At 41.5% G+C, this 22,451-nt stretch overlaps 1 protein-coding gene across 2 annotated transcripts in view; it reads left to right on the forward strand.

Annotated features, from left to right (window-relative positions):
- Positions 1–22,451, forward strand: part of LOC139771392 (uncharacterized) — a 282,189-nt gene that overhangs the window by 145,156 nt on the left and 114,582 nt on the right. For both annotated transcript variants that reach the window (XM_071704165.1, XM_071704252.1), the window contains exons 4-6: positions 687–899; positions 1,720–2,707; positions 19,864–19,953. In XM_071704165.1, coding sequence (XP_071560266.1) covers positions 687–899; positions 1,720–2,707; positions 19,864–19,953 — 1,291 coding nt within the window. The remainder of the gene's footprint in view (positions 1–686; positions 900–1,719; positions 2,708–19,863; positions 19,954–22,451) is intronic.

Consider the following 22,451-nt stretch of genomic DNA (forward strand, 5'->3'; position numbering starts at 1 on the left):
TTTCAATTCCTTATATTGTTAAAGTCCGAAACAATCGTTTATTAATCGATTTTTTATTTGTGAACATAACTGCGTTACACAATTATTTCTTTTTACTAGGAATTATGCAAAACTACCGCATTACTTAACTGTTATTAACGCAATTAATATTAAACTTGCTAATGCCGATGTAATATTCTGTGGCATGTAAAAATACTTCAAGATGCAATCTCCGACATTAACACATTCCGCGCAGAATACTCCGCACTCTCTTTTCGCTGTGCGCACGAAGCGTTTTGACTCCGATTAAATTCCACTAGCATTCCTACTCATCAGCGTACGCTTTTCAGCGGAGAAAGGACTACTACTGACTATACAGTTACTGACTGACTGCACGTCGTCTTAATTCTGGGTGTATCCACATTATTCTGCAATCAGCGCGATTAACGTACCGCTCTCTTACATCTTAATTCCTGCCGCTTTCATGCGCGATCTGTCTACAGAAATTCTAATTTCTGTCTTTTCTTTAAGAATAATTTCCTCATTTAAGAACAATTTCTGTTCTGCGGAACATTCGGAAAACGATGTGTGCGGAAGAAAACTTAGTTGGTACTCCATTGGTACATGGTGAAAATTACGATGTTTAGCGCAAATTCCTTCACGTAAGTGATGATGAGATGCGACATGATCCATTTGTTTGATTGCAGGGAAACGAGGCGGTGGTGCCGGAGGGCTGGCCTCTAACATTAGGCGGCAGCGGCCTGATCCTGCAGCTGGGTGAGCTCGAGACGTCCGCGCTGCGTCTCGGGGAATGTTACCTTTGCGTACGCAGCGCGGCTGCTGCAACTGCAACTGCAACCACCTCGTCGGTCAGCGGCGCTACGACCGCCGGTGAAGCCGTCGAGCAAAATAGCGTTGAGGTGAGTCATATCCCCTTTTCATTTTTTCCTCTCTTTCTCTCTCTCTCTTCTCCTCTCCTCCGTCGGTGATGTCCTCCTTGTACCCTGTACCGCCGCGCAGAATGACACCTTCGTCTTAACGACCGTCGAAAAGACTCGGCCAGAATTCCCAGCGTTCTTCTTGTGTGATCGCACGAAAGATCCTCGGCATAAATATTAACAGTCATCGGATGCAGACGCGTAATGGGACGCGCATTATTAGATGCGCGTTTAAGCTCCTCCGGGTAATAAAGGACGTATATCTGAGAATGCCGACGCGGCATTGTCACGCTTATAACGCTTTCCTGTATTCCTAGAAGTGTGTCGAGTTAGCTGATTTACTGTGAGTTACGCAGAACCGGCTGAATTCCTTTATTCAATGTGCTTTCATAGATGCTTGATAAGAAATACGCATATTTTAATATGTGATAAACTTTCCTATGATAAACGTTGTTGTAATCGAATCTTCTTTTCACAATTTTGTAATTTTATTATTTTATAATATTTGTAATTAATACCTCCGTAATATAAAAGTTTAGATTGAGATATTACTTAAGTAAAATTCAATTCAAATTAAGTTAAAAATTCTTTTACTTTATTGGCATTTCTTTTTGGAGTTCAGTTAGCAACAGGTATCATTATTGTTACTTTACCTTTTTTAACAGAAAAATTGACTTTAAATTAAACAACTTTAAAATCGAAATCCCTTGGCATAATATTCTTAGTATAACAGATGTAAAACAAGCGGAATAGATAAGAGAGAGAGAAAGAGAGTTACGATCAAAATTGTTGCTGTTCGCAGATAGCAGTAGTCTGGCGAACTACGTCGATGAGGGCCCCGGGGATCTTGGGTTGGGACCGTGAAGACGAGTTTATGGACTGGCGGGACCTGACAAACAAGGGTCAGCCGAGCTCGTCGAATACGGCGGGCGCAAATCTCAGCGGAGCGCAACCTTCGAGCGTGATGAAAACCACCAGTCGTCCGCGACGGAGATCGCGCGAGGACGCGCGTCCTCGGACACGCGAAATAAACAGAACCAGCAGCGCCGAGCATCGTCGGGAGGAGGCCAGATCGATCGACAGGCTGGAGCACCAGTTCTGCCGCGAGAGTCGCGCGATCGGCGAGCCCGGTCACACCGCCACAGTGATGAAGTCCAGGTCCGCGTCCAGCGTCGACGCTTGGGAGAAAGACCTTGACGGTGAACTCGATCGAGGCTCGAGTCGTAGAGCGCGCTCCAAGAATTCCTCTAGTCTCATCGGCGGCGACGAGAGCCGCGCCAAAGTAAAGAGGTGCGCCAAGGTGGTCTCCCCCACGACAATGGAGAAATGGAAGGAGAGCAGTAGGTGCGAAATGCGTAGCAGGACGATCGCGCCGGAGGATCTGAAGAGTCCTCTGCAATTCGAGGAAAGCGTTCTGCGGCGAGATAACGTCGCCGATGATTCGTCGAAGGATCTCGAGGACAGATTGCGGAACGCGAACGGTCCGGACGACATTAGCGACGAGGATCTGCCGGCATATATAGGTAGTCTGCTCGTCACCGTCGAGAGAAAGATCGAGAGGGTCTCGCTCGACGATATGACGTTTCCCTGTCCGGCGTGCAGGAATATAGACACGGACGATCCGTTATTGGGATGCAGATGCGCCGGCGACGACTGCGGCTGCGGCGCCGGCGAGGATAACTGCGACTGTTCTTCCTCCGTTTCGCGAAAGGAACAAACGAAAAGTTTCGAAGTGGCGGGAATCAAGCATATTGACAGTGATGATGAGGAAGAAGTACGGATGGGATTCGGTAAGTAATTTTGACCTTTATACAATTTTACATATAACAGGAAGAAATTTTTTTTATTTGCATGCGCATGAAGCAAAAGTCTTTTTTCGGTTATTTTTATGGAACGATTTAAACGATGTTTTGTCTACCTTTTAACAATGACTCGAAAGTATTTCTTGCTAATAATCTTTGGTCAAAAAGTCAAATTACTATATTTATACCATTTAAAAAAGTGTTAGATTTATTAACGACTCGACGAAGAATAGTCTTGTTTACAAGCGTAGAAATTGCGACATTGAATTTCGCTTTCGGAATGACCGCCTATCGAAGGTATGCGATCTAAAAACTCGGCAGAATGACTTCTGCCGAGCCGACAAGCCGGCTGCTCGCACTCGACGAGCGCCTTTATGCAGGCACGCATGATTTACCGGCGACTAAATTCACGCAGCGCATCGAACTTGAAATTGTGGCTGAAGTGCAGCGTAGGCGGCATACCTTGTAAAGTGGCTACTTCATGTCACATATAGGTTGTTGAAAAATCCAAACGCTACTCGTGCATCGAATCGGTACTTTGTCCATGCTCGCGTGAAAGAGTTTCATTGGGAGGGACTGCAGTGCGTATGAATAGAATCGCTGTACTCGTGATGTTATTCCGATGTGCACGTACACGTGCTCGTGCGAATACGCGAGCCCCCGAAGACGACGGAAATATTTCCCGCTAAACAAAGTACTGAAAATCCGTGATATGTATTTAACAGAGGCTTCCACGTTAATTCGCAACTTATTCTGCAATAATTCGTACTCATTGCATCGCACGGACTTAAATTCCAAGGAAGAATATTGACTCCGTTTAAAAAGCTTATTTTGAAAGGAATATAAGTTATCGTTTGATAAACTTAGTAATTTAATCGATACATTCAGGTGTCTACATTAGTTTCTAAAAAAAGATATATTGATTTAAGTTTTTACGCGATTAATTGCTTATATCGCTTAGCTTTATTTAAATTACATTTGCCATGAATCTACATTTAATTTTATTCTTGATTTTTATATTTCTAACAATTTTTTTCAATTTTCAAATATTTGCTCTTTTACTCTGAAGCTACGCCGAACAATTTCGCTCGAGTCGGACCGTGAATATTTTCGTTACACAGTTCTCGGTGCTGCAAACTTTCGTGTCACGTGTCACAATCCCGGTTTAATCCGTCTCCCCGAGGGCATCGTTAACGAGCGATGACTTGACGCCGGCGACGCAAGCGTAATTGTAACGGACGAGTATGCAAATTGTCGGCGCATTCGCTTGTCACTCGATCTTTCGTCATGGGGACTGGCCAAACGAATCACTCGCGGATACGGGCCCGACCAGACCAGGTCGGACCGGGCCGTACCGTACCGTACCGTACTTTAAAGTCTCGCGGCTGTTCGGCCGCCGATCTCCTTTCGCGTCCTCCCACGCTCGTCTCGGACCGCCTCTTTGGTAACCGCCGCCGACAGGTTTGCAAAGTCAAGACTCTTTATCCGAAACGACGCCACGTCCGCGGCGTCGACGTAAAAATGAGCTTGCAGCATTCGCCGTTTCGTTGCGCGACTTTTTACGCACCACATAATTTGTGTCACCCCACGGGCCAAAATCTCCTTTTTAAGCTCTTTCGCTGTTGGCGTCCACAATCGTGGACCTGTCCGTTTCTTCATTTGTCGTATGAAAATATGTAGTTTGAAATCGCAACAGAACTGTTGCCCTAGTCCTAGTCCATATAGATATGTTTGAAGAACTATGATTTAAGTATAATTTAGCGTAATAATCTGTTTAAAGAGTGTAAATATTATAAATAGGAGAATTCAGTATAATAATTTAAGATATGGAAAACTATATAAGTATGAAAATCAATTTTAATTTGTTGAGTGATAAAAGCAATACAAAAAAATTTTAATTTTTCTTTGAACAGTTAATGCCTTGAAAATAACAAATTTAATACAGATTTATTAGACTGATTTAAATGTAAATATGTTTTTACAGTATTACGGTTACTTAAAAGATAAAAAGAAAGTCGACGCTTTATAAAAAAGTGGCTCTATAAAACATCGCGTTATTATAACGAAAATGATTTCTCCTGTATTAATTATTATAAGACCGACTGAAGATAGCGTTCAGTTGAAACATTCCGATACTTGGAATGATTAAGATTTCTTCATTCCGGGGCAAAAAATGAGGATATCATATTACGCCGCATTAACCTCGATCATGCATTCGTTGCCGCAGGAATAGTTCACGCAAAACACGCGGGCTGTACGAGTGTAATTATAACAATCATCTTTTAGTACGCGTCTCTCTAAGTCCAGGATAGGTGTACCGCAAAACACCGCGGACCGTTGCGAATTAGTACGACCGATTTGCGCGCGTCCGTTGCAGCAGTCCTGGTATACGTGCTCGTACATGTTTCTTGACTTTCCTTGCGATTGGCGGTGTGTCGGCAGTGTTTGTATTTGCAATGCGAGAGGCGAGCGACCTGCCCCGACAGTGAATGAACGGAGTAACGAACTCGTCAATGAGTATTCGTGCTAATGAGATACGGCAGTGAACCGGCGACTTTCTGCAGTGTTAACGGCAAACGAAAAAATCGAATAAAGAAAGCCGTGAAGTGTCCAAATGCATTTATGAATAATTATCGGCAAGTATTTTCGGAACAATCGATTTTTTGCGACTGTTTAAATTTGTCTAAAATTGGAAATTGACACTGAAAGAATGTTACGTTAAATCCTAGAAGAAAAAGAGAAGAGAATTTTCAGCTTGTTCAAGTTTCAATACGAAACATATAGTCTAAATAATTCCGTCTATCTGATGTAATTTCTCAGCATTCGATTGTCGAGTCTGATAATAAGGAAGGAAGGAAGAGAAAATATACTCCGCCAAATAATAATAAAGATTTCCCGAAGTGCGTAAATAAAAATAACTGACGAGTCACCGTCAAAATAGTCATTCATATCGATAATCCTATCTGTATTTTCCTATCTCCTATTTTGGCGTATTTGGCAGTCAAGTGCGAAGAACCGGTCGTCCTTTTTTCCCGTAACGTCCGTTCTGCTGTCATCGTTCCGTAACCTGCATAGCTGGCGTGGCTGTGCTCGTGGCACACCACGCCATACGATCGGACATGCCTTTGCGCCGGTTGTCGTGTTTCATTAGCACGTGGATATCTCATTGACGGCGCGGCTCGGCGATCTCGTCGGCGCGATCCATTCGTTTTTTCTTTACGCGCGGGTTTGTCGGCATGCCGTGGAACATAATCCGCCCATCGTGCGACATAAACGCCACTGCCCACGCGCGAGGGTGCTGCGAGTAGAGGAGGATATTGTCGGGAATGACTTATGGCAGCTTGGAATGCATTCGATTTCGCTTCCTTTGGTCTCGGCGCGCGAAGGCCGGCAGGCACGTGAGGTAGGAAGGAATATATTCGCTACCCCTTAGATTTTCTGAGAAAATCAATCTTATCGCGTGAGAATAGAATGCCATTACACGACAAAAAATAAATGGATTATGAAGGTGGAGTTAGTTCTATATGTATCGTGAAACATTAAACATTATGATTATTTGTACTATTAAGATATTTATTTCATTGATTGAAGTTACAATCCTAATGGATAGATAAGAAAATTGTTTATGTTCTTAAATATGCTTGGCATTTCGATTAATATCAGTATAACAACTTACAAATTGTATGTTAAAAATAATACTTCAGCAGAGTTTCTGTACTGATGTAGTGATGTATAACAATTTCTTTTTATTGAATTTTATTTATAAAGATTCTTACAGTACCGGATTAATGTTACGTGAGATTACTGGAAAACTCATATTTTCACATTCTTATAACTTCGACGACTTTGAATCGACGTGTTTTCCATCCCAATTTGACATGTACCGATTCTTTGGAAGCTGTTTTCACTCGCGGATATCTTGATGCTCAATTAAGTATCCACAACTGGCTCTGAATCACATTCCAGACAGAAAAATTCATGACTCGCGGAAATTCTTTGAACGCGTCGCGCCGCGAGATCCTGGCTCCCGCAAGAACCGATCTCGTATCGCCGCGTATCGCGGCGGTTAATTCTCAGACGGTCGACAAGACACACGCAGGAAGAATGCGGCGGCGTACACTGGTGTTGCCGCGCCGAGAAAATCATCAACCTGGACCTGGACTTTAACAGCGGCAATAACCGCAACGCATACTTCGTAGTGGTAGAAAGAACGAAAAGGAAGAACCGCGGTGGCTTTTCGCAGCTTCCAATCTTAAGACTAGAATGCCCGGTTTTCTCTCACTGTAGTGCTTAATTTATTTTTGTATTTCCGAAATAATGTAGTAACAATTAAAGTATCTCGTCATACATATTCAATATTTCTGAATAATATACAGGTACTAAGCATTCTCTAAACTTCAGGTATCAAGGAACAAAAAAATTATTTTTTATTGCACTTTTTTCTCTCAAACTCAAAACATAAAAAAGTGATAAGACTTATTCTAATATTTTGGAAACTTGACGTGATTACTTCGGCGAAAATTATTAAAATAATGCAAAATTAATAAGTAAAAAATAATAAATCGAAGATGACATTTCTCTGTTTATGTTTAACAAAGTATTAATATTTGTTTAACAAAATAAAAATATTATAGTAACATCTTTATCATTTATCGTTGTGTGCCCACGATTCGAACTTGGAATATTTTGATGGAAAAGCTAAAATGAGTTTTCGTTAGAACGTGCACTTACTCTAACGGTAATTATAGCTGCTGAACGACGCGACGTTCTCGGCGCGGCTGAAAGTCAAAGGTTCTCGCGCGAAAGCGAGAAATAGCACGAAATATAAATACGCGCTAACGATCAGCTGATACCGATGCAGCACCGTTTTTCGCGGTGGATTATTATACCGCGCAGGTGAAGAGAAACTACCTAGGACGCAATTTAATTCGCCCACTTTATTGTTTCTCGCGCCACACCGCGGAATTTTATTGCTCGGTGTCGTCGGAGGCATGTGAAAGCCAGTAAATTTTACAGGACTCGCTATCGAGACGTACTTGTCGAATGGCCAACCATTCCCACGCTTCTTTTTCCCCGCGAAGAATGTCGGAGCCGCGCTAATGTCGCCGAGGTTTAAAAGCTTTTCTTCCGTAATCGCCTTATTAATTCACCGACCGCGCCACGAGCGCTTAGATAAAAAACTATTTCCCTCTTATGGAACGAAATCCCATAAAGAATATACATGGTCTTTTAATCTTACATATTTATTTCCAATTTACAATATTTTGTATTAAACGCAGATTATCGGAGATATGAATTAGTAACATTGCAATAAAGTTATGTATGTATCCACAATCATATTTCTCTTTAGAGATATTTATTATAATATTTGTGTGTGATAATTGCGAGCTATATGCAAATTGAGCCGCAGCGCGTGTTTCATATTGGTCGGATTTCTACATATACGTGTCTCTTGCTCACTTTACGATTTGCGATCAATTGCGAGCGGTGTGATTTTTCGTGACACGATTGCTTACGGGCATAGAGCCCGAACAGTTAGCGAAGCGTGACGTATCGCCGCGAGCTGCTGCATCGCCACCGTGCGTATCCGGGGGTTTCGCGATTCAATTGAAGCGTTTCGTTTCGTGTATGGTACATCGGCGGGCGAGCCGTGTATCCCGTGTTGCGCGCGGGTTGATTGAACGTTTGCCGGACTCATGGGCCGGCTATACTTAGTAGCTCATTGATCGTCCCCACGGCGGCCCTCAATCATATCTACTTAAGCGGGAATCAAGCGGCTTCTACAATGGAGGCTGTTCACCTCTCGCGGCGGCGCGGCGCGTCGAGTATGGGACGAGAAAACGAGGAATCACACACACACACACACACACACACACACACACACACACACACACACACACACACACACATCGTCCGTTCGGCCAACCGTATTCCGCGATTACACTCATCGCGTCCGAGAGTAAGTTCGCGGGGTGCTTGTTTGCACGAGCTAACAGAAAGATTGCCAACTGTTTGCCCCTCCGAGACCGTATATTCGCCTATCGAGGGTGGTTATCGATTTCTCTCGCTTCTTACGCAATTCAATTATGGGCAGGACAATTGGATTAATTCGGAGCCTTATTACGCCTGTCGACGACGATTGAGTTAGATGAGCTTCTCCCCCGTCTTTTATTCGCCGTAAACGTCTCCTTCTGAAACGTTAATGTGATATTTTTGATTAGGTTATCGCTGATCGTAAAGCTTCTTCGGAATGGCTGTTGCCAATCGAAAAGTCTGGTGCAGTAAATTCTCTTTTAAATTAATAAATACGTCTCCCTGTAATTGTTTTGATTAGAAACTTGACGTAAAAAAGAGATTATTATTATTGAATTTAATAACAATATTTTTTCTATTATTTTCAAATTATTTCTACATGAAAGAATGTAGGTGCTATGGCTAATGCACGGTTAATATTAGACAATAAATAAATTTATAGATTTATTTATGATGTGAAATAAATGTGTAAGAATATCTTTTTAGAGCTCTTTCTTACGATGGGTTTTCAATTTATGTATTGGTTATTGTCCCGTTTCGCTTTCACAAAAATTTTCGTATTGTCAATTGTCGAGGCGCACCTCGGATCATTAGGTGGAAAGGGAAGTTGTCGCTATTAATCATAATGCAGATAGCGATCAAATTGCCATCACGACATCGTAAAATCTGGTAGCACGGCCGCCGGTGGATCTTTTGATCCGACCGTGAACAAAGCGATCTTCAACGAGCCGAATAAATGCCGCCGCATTACACGGCCCATTACGCCATGACGTTATTTACAAACAAACGCCGCGGACGCTATAGAAAATAAAGAACAACACAGCGGAAGTCCATTAGACACTTCCTCTTATTAATGCGCGGCCTCCTGCACAGGGTCTTTTTTTTGCATGGAAAAAAAATCTCGTACCTGATTGAAGTGGCATCAGCTGTAAAGCGCGCGTGTAAGAAGAGTTTACAAAGGTTACGAGCAGGACGAAATGCTAGCCAATAGTGTGGGATTATATTTTACAGATAAAATGGCACGTAATTTTTGTGATTATTATTATTATTATATTTGCTATCCGCATATTGCATGCATGTAGGTATACTTTAAATGGCCTTGTGCAAATATATGTATAACACGAATCAATCATGAATTAATTAATAATGGTGAAATTATTTATATTTTGACTGAAAAAGAAAAGGTTATGGAGCCGGATCTTTTTCACGAACGGAGAAGACTTGCAGTAAAATTAGGATATTTTTGAATTTTTTTAAATTGATGAAAATGTGAATCATTATGATCTGAGTGATTATTAAGTGAATGAAAGGAGTGAGAGAGTCGTGCAAAAATCATAATACAATAGATATAAAGAGACGAAAAAATGGAGGATGAAGTACGCAGGCTGTAAAATCTAATCCCACGCGACACGTTAAGTGGATTATCGGAAAATTTCACGTAGATCTACGCTGTAATTAGCACGTATTAGCTCCGTATTCGCAAAGGAAGTCTAATGACATTCAGTAAACTTTTCTTAGAGTTAGAGAATCGACGAGCCGAGAGATTCTCGAGCTTGAAAGTTGACCGCCGCATAGATCGTTTCCAGTTTCCATTTGCGATGTTAACTGCTTCCGCTAACAGCCGGTTGCGCCAGATTTCATTGTCGATACCTCCAAATAGAGAACATGCCGGATAATGCTCGGTAAAAATTGTCGTAGGATAAATCGGTCAGGTTCAAGGAGATTGCAGACATTATCGGGAATTTGTTCGATTGCTACGCTTTTGCTGCATATTTTTTAGTTACTTAGCGATGAACAGTATTCTTGCAAAGATATTCCTTAAAAATATCAAAATGGAATGCAGCAAAATATATCAAAATACGGTTAAAATATTCAAAAAATCTATTTTGAAATTTTTATTCGTTCGTCTTACGTTAATTTGAAAAAAAAAAGCGTTATTTGCAATGATTATTCCAAGCTGTGATATTTATTCATGACGTGTCGCACGTTTCACATTAGGATTCATGCCAATCACACTACGATAACGCTAAACTCCATATAAGAATCCTAAACAGTTTCTAATACATGGGTACGATAGATTTCTATAGTAGTAGAGTCACGGAGTTTGTACGGAGGAAGTTGCAGAGAGACTCCAAGGAAACGGAGAGACTGAAGATTAAGACCACCCAAGGAGCCACGGTGTCCGACTTACCGGATCTGACAAGGACATTATTGCTCGTGATCCTCCGAGTAACCGTTTAGCGAATTATGCGCGCGACTCATACAGAGACTATATCCCGTTTACGATCTAAACAAATATGCGTTATTTTAATTAGAACGCACATTTATAATTGAGCAATTTTTACGATCAGTTTGGCTTATTTCGCTTATTTCGCATCTCGAAAAATAAAATTTTAACCGGAAAGAATTCTAGTTTTAAATATCGCTTGTTAAATGCATAAAGTGCAAAGCTATTAATTATTGCGCATTACTAATGAACAGAAAGTGCGAGCGGCATTCTGGGAGAAATCATGGTGTTCGCATGTACGAACATACGAAAAATTAATTCTGATTTTCTGCAATTTTTTGTTTTATATTTTTTAGCTGAAGATACAATTATAAAATTATTTGTATTGGAGATTAAAATCTTACAATATATTAAGAGTATAAATAAACTAAGCTTTATGCTTTAGTTTTATTTTACTTTATCTTGTGGTTTATTTTACTTCCATCTTTTAGAAGATAAAACTCCAATATAATTCTGCTCTATCAGCTTAACTCTAATTCTTTAAATATTCATTTGTTATTCTCGGATGGTCGAAACACCCGTTAGGGTCTTTCTAGTAAATTGTTGTTTCTACCCTTCGTACATTTTCACAACAAAGAAACCGCGGGAAAATGTCGAGAGGTCGTAGACACGCGGAAACGTACTGCGCCAGACCCCGAGACGTCGCGAATGGAAACGTTTAAATTGCAAACGGCGCATCGTAAAGCGAGAGGATCCAATCAACCTTTGCTTACGAGTCAATCGAGTCGTCGGTCCGCGACACCTATCGCCTTATGCTAATAGAGGCGGTTTCGTTGCCGGCGAATAGGTTCGCACTGCCGCAGCCGCGTCGAAGACGAACTTGCGAAGAGCATTAAACTCTTAGAATTCTCAGACGCATGACGTGACAGACTCCGGAGCCTGTAATATACCGTGTACACCATAATAACGTGTAATCCTAAACATATATTCATATATGCATTTGCTTTTATATCGGCACTAAACGAAACTCGTCAAGAATAATGACGGTATGAACAGATCAATGGATATAAGAAAGAAAAATAGATTCTCATGTGTGAAATGGCTTATTAAAATTATTTAATTTAATCGCGGATTACATCTCTTAATAAACAAGTTAAATATTTGCCAATCTTTATCTAAGGATGTTAAGCTCAAAATGAAGTAAAGCTGAATATTATATTTCGAAATATCTGCCAAAGCTCGTGACGCGTACCAAATAAGGAAGGAATCTATTAGAACTCTAATTTTAAATTCTATTTCGAAATAATATTATGCACTCTATTAGGCGTCACGTAAGTATTTATCGCTTTAAGATTTGATGCGAGCATGAGAGAGAGAGAGTTAACGGCGACTATGAAATTATCCGGCTTGAATGTGCATCTGATAAAGAGAAACGGGATATTCCTTTTCATTTCATCAACAATGGCATTGCCGATAGTAAAGCAGTAATCCGAACGTCGTCACTCGGTCGCTTCGCTTTTTTTAAGCGACTGCACATAATGGTAAGATGCCATAAAATCTCTGGCGAGTCGCGTATCCTATGAGACGAGATGATATTGAACTGCATTCGCACACAATACGGCTTTCTTGATGCAATAAGTGTGATTTGTAAACGAATATTGCATTTATATAAATTTATATGCATTATATGATTTTTTTTTTAACAAAATGAGAAAGTCGCGTAGTAATGAAAGAGAATTGGAGGATTCGTATTGCTATTAAAAACAAAATTTTAAATTTATAGATACATGAGCCGGCAAACTAATGAAGAATTCTATCTCTGCAGTTCTATGCTATAGATATATGCGTAGATATTAATAAAAAAATTAAATAAAATAGCCAATTATACAAGATTTGAAAGATCACACATGTACAGATAAAATTGAATACCTTGCTTGATTAGCAATTGAAGTTTGAAGCATTCACGAGTATCTCGCGAATACTTGCCTCGGGTCCGGCAACAATTCCGCGTTGGAACTATTCGTAAGATGATACACTGTGTCTAGTGTAGCGACAATAAATCCGAGGACGAAGATTTATGGCGCTGGGAGTGGTTTCGGACTTGATGCGTTAACATGCATTAACCCAAATACAAGAACATCCACCGCGGGCGAAACGAGACCGAGTGCGAGACGAGTGCGTTCTTCCGTTCTTCGGTCCGGTCTTTCGAGCCTGATTGATCCTGAAGTATAATAGATTGGTGACGCGCGCGCGAAGAACGGAGTACCATATAAAGTGAAGCGATTAGGGGCACACGGTGCACGCCGAGTTGAGGAATAAAAACTGAAAAATCGGTCGTTATACTTTCCTCGCGCGCCGCGTAAAAACGACGGGCGGATTTTGTTACGCCGTTTTTCATCCTCCGCTCCTAATTACCGCGTATCGCGATAACTGTCAGCCGGTGCTATAGCGGAGGAGAAGTCGCTAAATAAAATCATCGCGCGCCGCCGCCGCCTGATTGCGCTTTCGCGCTATAAATCATGATGTTAAGTCGCGTGCTAGCGCGCGTCGAATCGCGGAAGTTAACCGCTAAAAACTGGGATTAAACTGATCCAATGCTAACGTGATTAATCGGCTTAAGTCATGGGAAGTGGTATTATCCTGGAGGTAATAATTATTAATTCGACCGTTAGGCAGCGCTTTTACCATTAAAACGTAGTAGACGAAGTGCTGCTGTATTATTAACTACGTTTCATTTTAATTTTCTAATTGTCTAACGTAATTTGTCACTCGGCTTATAGATACTTAATAAACGTATATTAGTTGCAGATACATTCATCAGTTAAGAAAAAAAAATGTTGAAAAATGTTATTAAAAAAAAATAAGATTAAATTTTCTAAAAATTTAATTTAATTTTTTTTAAATTACTTACAGTTTTCATATTTTTAATAAGATAGTTTTCTAAATTACTAGAAAAAATACAAAGAGCGGTTCATTAAAATCTTTTACAATTTGTCGAACTTTCTATTGCCTTCGTAATTAAGTCACAGTTTTTACGATCACCTAATTTTTTCTGAAAAGAAATGTTTATTGTTCTCGAGAAAAAAATTGTGTTGATGATGCAATTGGCAATAACAATTTGGGAGGAAAAGTTTAGCATGATAGATGTAACTATATCGATTTCGTCGCGGTAGAATTCAGAGATACGGCAAAGCCTCGAATCGCCAGCCGGACGATCAGTGAACGACCTCGCGATTCCGACGACAGTCACTGCATAGAAGATGGCTTCTATCTCATCGTTTTTAGGAGCACGTCGCGGCGGCTGCGTTTAGACGTGACGGATAGCGTGCAACAGCGGCATCCGATTGCCTATCGGCGACCTCGATCGTCTCTCCATATATCTCCCGCTCCTATTATCTCTCTCTATTTCTTTCTCTTTCTCCCTTCTTCCTTTCCATTCAATTCGTTGTGTCAATGATCCCACGCAGGTCCGAGAGAAGGAAGCTACTTCGCGCTCGCACGAGGTTCATTCGCTCAAGTGAATTATAAACTCTCCGATGGTTATTAGCTGTAATGAGAAAATTATTTCTCGCCGATACACTTTAACGCTCATCTCGACAATTATTTTCTACTTATATTGCGCAAGTGCATTCATTCACATTTATCTACCCTACTCTACTCTAATTGATTGAAAGACGTTCAATCGAGTTCTCGTTGCTTCAATCACGCTTGCGTCAAATCATTTTTAACAAAATGTTATTTAAGGCTACGCGTTAAGTCACCTAATATCTATAAATACAAGACCGAGCGGGATTATTCGCAAATTTTGAAGCGAGCGGAAGTTATATAATACGAAAGTTTCTAATCTAAAACGTGATTTATGCGTATCGGCGTGCAGTCTTTTTCAACCGTTTCTATTACAGAAGTATAATTGCGATTTTCTATCGCAAATCACTTGGACGTTTACTGCAGTGCGCGATACTGCAGTCTCTCGCGTGATGCCGCCGTATTCCCTTCCGCGAAATCCCGCGCGCTCGGGATACCCGATTCTCGGGCTCGTATAAATTTGTTTACTCTAAATTATGACCTAATAGATATGGTCGCGTGTCTCCCGATCGTTTCTCAGTGGATCGAACAAAGAAGGTGCATTATCTCCGAACGGAGGCGGCCGGTTTCGTCAGCTGTGTTTCTCGCGTGATAATCGGCAATTACGACCGACGCGACGGTGTATCGATCAGCGCGTGTATCGATTATCCGCCAATGAATTCGAACTTGTCCGTTTTCGACGACTACAAGAAATTAGAAATCGTCTTCGTTGAAGAAACAGCTCGAGGGGAAGCGCGATGGCGGATTCGCGGCGGTAGCTACATGCAATTTGCATAAATAATGTCCACTGATCTATTGGCGATAATCACTTCCCGCTTATTATCTCGAGACGCGTATTCGACTTAATTACAATTATTATCGGCGACTAATTTCACTCGTAATTGTTAGGACCGCCACGACATAATGTCCCGTCGCGTTATTTTACCACGGTGAATAAACGTAATTACACAGGCGGAAGAGCGACGCGCTTATGAATTAAGGAAAATCGCGGGGAAAACGCTATTTCCAACTGCTCGTATCCTCATTATGTTGTTTCTTAGTAATGAAACAAATATGATCGAACATGATTTATGGCTCTATTGATAAAATAATGATAAAGTAATAAAACCGCACTTGCCCTAGCGGAAGTTCCTATCGCGAGAAATAAAACGATACTGGCTTCCGTTAATTCATGGATGGGGGAGCGGTATTTTATACTGTAATCAGCTGTATGGGGTATATTAATCGTTATTGTTACTTAGATACCGTGCGCGATGATGTACATTATCTTTTTGTCGGTATCGAACAATCATATTCATAATATTCTGCTAATTTGACTTTGGTAATTTGATTTGCTCAACTGCAAAATTAACTACAAACTAATAATATCGATAAATTAAAACGAAACAGTACACAATGGTATAAAATTCAATTTTAGATGAGAGACGAATATAAAATATAAACAATATTAAGAGAAACAAAATTGTCATAATATACAATTGGTAAAATATAAATATACATATTAAGAATTAAAATTAAATTTTCTTATTTCTAATAATTAATAAAAAAAGATTTTTTACGTATACCTGGCTTTGTGCTTTATTTCATAGACAAATTGCGCGATTGCTCGCATTAGTAGAAACATCACGACTAACGGAGAATTAGAGAGGCAAATAAAAAATCGACAGATCAGTAGCATTCGTAGGACTTACATATTGTTATCTCTACGAGCGCCATTGCGTAAATTATTGACTATTGGCTCGAAGATTAGAGCGATGAAGATTTACGTATTTATTCAGATAACTGCTCTTTCATGGTTTCCCACAGAAGAAGAACGATGAAAGAGAAACTGAGAGAAGAAGTCTCGCACGCGTTCTTTTACAGTTCCATCGGAGTGATGGATGAGTTCTTCGGAGAACCGTCGTCGATAAATCATCGATAACTGTGTTTTTTTTTTACAGTCGTCTCTCTTTGTTTTCGCCATTGCGCCGACAACGCCTCTCGCAAAATTGCGTTTGCGGCGGCATCAGGTCCGTTGTCTCGTAAAATGTACACGCCCATAGACGTCATTACCGCGTAATTAACACTCTCCCCCTCTCCCGCTCCATTCCTCCGCGTAATGAGTTCGAGCATGAAAATTTGCATGTGAATCTCGGTACGGCTGCCGCTACGACATACCGCAAAACCGCGAAGTTATTCTCCGGCTCTGAGCTTGGCGCGCACGAAGAGAGGACCGGTCCCGCCGTTCGTGCATGTGCGGTGCATGTCGCGTGAATGCACCTGGCAGGAAAATTGGGTCGCTTGTCACGCCCGTCATCGCCGTTCTGTAAAACGCGTAAGAGTGAATTTCCGACTGTGTGTTTGCAACGCGGATCGATAGTGGACTCAGTGCTGTTCGTCTATGTGAAGGAACGATATTAGTTATCGGTTGTTGATTGAATACGGCCTCCGGTAGAATAATTCCGGGACAGATAGCCATACGAGGAGAGACGGCCATTGTGGATTCTCCGGTAATTGCCGAGGCGATATGCATGAGTAGTTAGTATAACGTCATGGCGATTGATTGGAATTGTTCGCGATTAGCAGCACTTTAGCGGATATGTTAATACGGTTTTTACCCGGGTTTTTCTTTTCTCTATGTTTAAGATCATATTTCTCAATTAAATAAATATAGATCGCTTCAATTCAGCGACGAAATGCATAAAATTTGTAAAGATAATTGCAGAGCTATTATCAAAGATTTATTTAGCTTAAAGATTTTGCTATCAAATCTCATCAAGTTTTTCCTTTCGCGAAGAAAATTTGTTCTAAGGAATTTTTGCTTTAATTATCGTTATTTCCAAATCGCGATCGTGCAAAGTTGATTAAAAGCTTCAATTTTGAGCTCGTGTATGGAATTGAAAAAAATTGTTTTTTTACTTTAAACTTGAAAGCTCTGTTGGAAATTGAGATACAATTTTTTATTGTTGAGTTATCGCGATTTGAAATGGCCAGTATATTTTCAACTTTTCATCATAGAAATAGTGCCATCTATATATTACACGCAGATTGCCTTAGAAATTACGTACTTTCTCTAAATCGCAGATACTAAGAGGACTAATAACAAGTAAAACAAGGTGTAAGTGGTTACTGAATTATAAGCAGCTAAGAGAATTTGCGATTTATATTTCAGAGATCCAACTGAGTTACACGATCTTATATGCTCCAATTAATTCTGAGTAAAATTATGTGAACAGATTTCTAATCTGATCGCATAACTTTCGTGGACTGTCCTCTCGCAAATCCAAATTGCGTTCACGATACAACTCACTTTACTTCGCGTATACTCGCGTGCGGACTAGTCCACGTGCGTTTCGCGTGGCATCCGCCAGCAGACACGTTCCCGTCGTCGGGACAAACGCGGCACGTCGTCGCTTCTCGCGTGGCGCACGGCGAACACTAATTGATCGTATCTCCGCGCGCGTTTAATAGCCAAGCGCTTTTACCGCATCGGCGTAAAGTCGGCGCAGCCCGGCGGGCAAGATCGTGGACGGCAATCGCGTCCCGATTTCGCTGCGGATCAATTTACCTAACAAGAGCGAGGACGCGATAAAGTTTGAACCGTCGCGAGGCCGCGCGAACCCGCAATTAGCGTCTCCGGTGAAACGTCTTATAATCGTTTAATAAGCGTCCGTGTGCAAATAGCGTCTGCTAATTGGATACACACGGGGCGTCGCGTGGCCGACGATTAGCGCGAAAAGCCACGAGGCTTCCCAATGCGACGCCCGGCATGGCATCGTCGCGGTTCGCGATGCTAAGTACGTGGGAAAACTCTCCGTAACCGGTTTAACGACCGGCACTAAATGTGTACAGGTGTAAACGATAAACTTTTTTCGCGCATTTCGTGGAGAATGATCCGAGCCGCTCGTGTTAATAATGTGCTAGTAGTAATCAGCATTAATTACGTTGTCGTCGATCTTCGAGTAATAAAAAAAAAGAAAAGAAAAGAGAGAGAGAGAGAGAGAGCGTCGTATAGAGAAAAGGTAAATCGACCGGCGTTGATTTATGCTTGATTACATTTCCCGCGAGATCTGCCGGCGCGCAGTTCTGCATAAGTGAATGCGCTTTGACGAGACGCCTGCGCGCCGCGCGCCGCTCGCGCTCGCTTACTTTCGATTATTTCTGCGCCGTCATGAATGAGACGTCCGGTATTCGCGCCGGCTACTCGCGGTAGTAACGCTATTTAAAATGCCGAGACGTGAGATACATATTATTCGACGTGTTACTCACGAAGGTAGAAAGTGCTCCGTCGTGCGCGTGATGCATCGCGATGCGTATACGCCTGGAGAAGAAGGTGAATACGCGCGCACATTTCGCCGTTCACCTTTGCCGGTCTCTGACAGAAGGTGACGAGGGTTAAAAGGTGGAATTAGAGGGAGCCTTTCAACCGAAGGTCAAGCTCGCGGGCTAGCACGGTCCAATGTACGTTTCTGCATGCGTGTACGCACGTGCGTAATGTACGTGCTCGCGCTATCGGGCCACCGATGCGCACGCTTCCGATCGCGATTAATCGATAAACGCGCTTCGTTTCGGTAGCGAGCGCGCGCTTCGATCGATCTCTGTATCTCGTAAAGCGGATATTAATCGTAGAGACGTATTTAATGGTTCGATGAAGCATGCTGGCATTATTCATCGTAGAGATATGTTTTCATTTTTAATAGTTCAGCATGACGTGCGCGTTTGTTTAGCAGAAGAAATTGAACATCGAATGCTACTACTCGAATCGATAATACGCCGAATAATAATAAGTTTTATAATTGATTGTTTAACATTTTAGTATGTTTAATTGCGAATATTAATTAAGCTCTTAACACACATCGTTTATCGAATAAAAATCAAAATTGATCACCAAGACCTTTTCCGTAAGGAAAGAAATAACTTTCATTTTGAATCACATTTTCTTATCAATAATCTACAACTTGTTAGTAAAAAGATTTTACAAAATATTCAGATAACAAAAAATGATCTGATCTAAACTATAGAAAAGATTTTATATAATTACAAAATGATTTTATGAATTCAGTTATAAAATTGTCAGTTAATTTCCGACTCATCAAAAAGCAATTACTCGATCTTATTTGGGGACGAATGAATCTGGATGAATCACATCAAGATTCGTTCAGCTGTCGGTTTTGTGTTGCTGACCCTATACATGATATTGGATTCAATTACTGATTTCTGCTGGTATTCAATTCAGCTGTCAAATTAACGTGCAAAAGGCTAAGAGATACTCTTGTTATCGCAGATGTGGTAGTAACAAGATCTTTCGTTCTGGTTTCAGGAACTAAAAAGCGTATCGACGATGTAGCATCACCAAGGACTATCCACGACTTACCGGATCACGTTCTCACATGTGGCCTGTCACTTCCCGGTAAGTATTTAAAAAAAAAATACTTAAAAAACGTTACACAACAAAAATAATTTTAATCATAACTATTTGACAAGAATATTAGACTCGTAATATAGAGTGTCGAAACTCGTTAAGAAAACGAAAGAATTTGAAACGATGGTTTCAATGTTTTTATGACTGTATATACTTTTTAGATTATTGCTAAATATCTATCTGGAATCTATACGTTCTAGATTGTTTAAGGAGATCTCGTTTAAGAAATGAAATAACGTAGATCTCCATGTTTGAATACTTTTAGTGTGATGGTCGACTGCGCTTTTATCGTAAGCCTTTGTCTCGTATGTGAAGCAACCGGCAGAAACGTTATACGCTTATACCGCACACGCGACTCCGCGTTGCCTCTCGCGTCGCGTTGCGGAAGATAACAACAACGCGGTGACCGCGAAGGAGTATGCGGAAGCTGGGACACACCCATCCACCACGTAGGGTTCTTAGGCCTCGGTTCACACGCCCCCGCATCTTCTGCCCATTCTGTGCATCTATTTACGTATTTCGTCGAGTACACCGGGCAGATACTTCCCCGGCAGGCCGTTTCTCTCCCTTCTACCGTGATTCCGCTTTGTCGAGCGGCTGCGCCATTCTCTCTCGGTCCGCTCTCTTTGCTCTTCGTCCCGCATTGTCCCTTTCTCTCCCTTTCCGCGAGAGGCTCAGCTGGCCGGATCCGCGGATATCTAACTGTATTTTCGTAGTTGGCGCAGTTGTTGCTCTCTGTCGTCGATTAGCTCACGGCAGGAAGAGGTAGTCGCTGGACGATAGCTGAAAGGAGCCTGACCGAGGATTAACCCGCTAGTGTTCGCGTCACGAAACACGCTTTGCCTTAAATTACCTTGGAAAATATATAATGATCGTTCAAGCCTTTAAACGGGCATATATATTTCGAGAACTCATGTCGGACAAAAATAATGTTTATATAAAATATTTTTTTTATGATACGTGAACATTCGTACAATAACGGACATAAAAAGTGCGGAGATCAATTCCGAGATATAACCATTACTATCGAACGATAATACCCGAGTGTTCGATTTTCCTGGTACAGTAAATGTGGTTATCGTGGCGATGGTTATCGCGTCATTATCTCGTAATAATAAACTCGAAGTGATATTAATCTACTGGGATCGATTAAAAGCAATATGTAATATCTTTACGATACACACACGCGAAACGGGGAAATCACTTCATCGAGCCTCGATTTGGATCGAGTAAAGTCGATATTTTTTTTCGGCGTGTCCCGATATCGAGATCGTTCATGTAACAGTCCCTCCTACGAAGCGGGGCGTCCTGCAACGGTAACCGGGTGAAAGGGAAAAGCGCGCTCGGCCGCTTTAATTGCAACCGAGTGTGGGATATGCGCGACTCTTTTGTGTGTCTCGATTAAGGAGGGACTCCCTGCAGCAACATTAACGTTAACTATCCACTTACTTGAACATGAGCTACACGCTCAGTTCGCACGCCTTCGTGTTTCTCGCGCGTCCATCCCATTTATATGGCTCCTCTTCTCGTAAAAGGGTCCAACGGTCCCTTCCGCCTCTCTCCGTTTCAATGAATGCACACCTCTCTGTTTCTCTACGTCTCACACACATACCGTACACTCTTTCGTACGTCTACCATACACTCCTCTTCCCGCTACCTTTTCTTACCTCCCGGTATCACCTCCGTGTTCATGCTCCCTTCGCGTGCCTCCCGTATTCTCCCTCCCGTTCCTTTCTTCCGCCCGTCTTCGTGGCTCGCTCAGCTGGCCGGATCCACGTATGTCTAACTGTATCCCGTAGTTGGCGAAGCCTGCCGCTTTGTCGCCGATTAGCTGACTGGTGCGCGGGCAGGCTGAGAGACGATGGGCGACGAACTAATGGGCTCCGGCGTGCTTCGAACGGGAAAAATAAACGGTAAGAAACGCGCCGCCAGTTGTTAGTTTTAATTACAGTAAAACGCACGCGGCGCTTCTTACGGGACTGAACACGATCCGCGCGAGAGACCCTTAGAGGTGGATTGCCCTTTCGTAGCTAAGTAAAAGCGAATGTACACGGTTTACTTTGAATGATCGTTCCCGATGACTCATGAAAAGCGAACGCGGTGAACGAGTAAATTTTTGTCTAAATAAATAGAGAAACGAATTATATCAATGCAACCACAGTTATATAATTTTTCAATATAATTTTCTAGAAGATAAAAAAATAATGAGATATAATTCTCATTATAAACCACTTGATGTGTTTCTTTTATATTTATGATTGATATTTTCATTATTGATAAAAACGAATTATTGAGAATTATTAAGAACAGAATTTCTTCCCATTTTTTTCTTAAAGAGTTCACGCTGTTTTTTGTTTATTGCGAATGATTTATTAGACAAAATTCTCAGCATCAAGTATATCCTCGCGGAAGTATTGATGACCACGTTTCGACCCACGTATCTTCGTACTTCACATTCCCGCACCTATTTATACTGCCTTTCTTTC

This window comes from Temnothorax nylanderi, unplaced genomic scaffold, assembly GCF_030848795.1.
Source record: "Temnothorax nylanderi isolate EJ_2023f unplaced genomic scaffold, tnyl_v1.0 TNYL_tig0001_pilon, whole genome shotgun sequence".
NCBI lineage: Eukaryota > Metazoa > Arthropoda > Insecta > Hymenoptera > Formicidae > Temnothorax > Temnothorax nylanderi.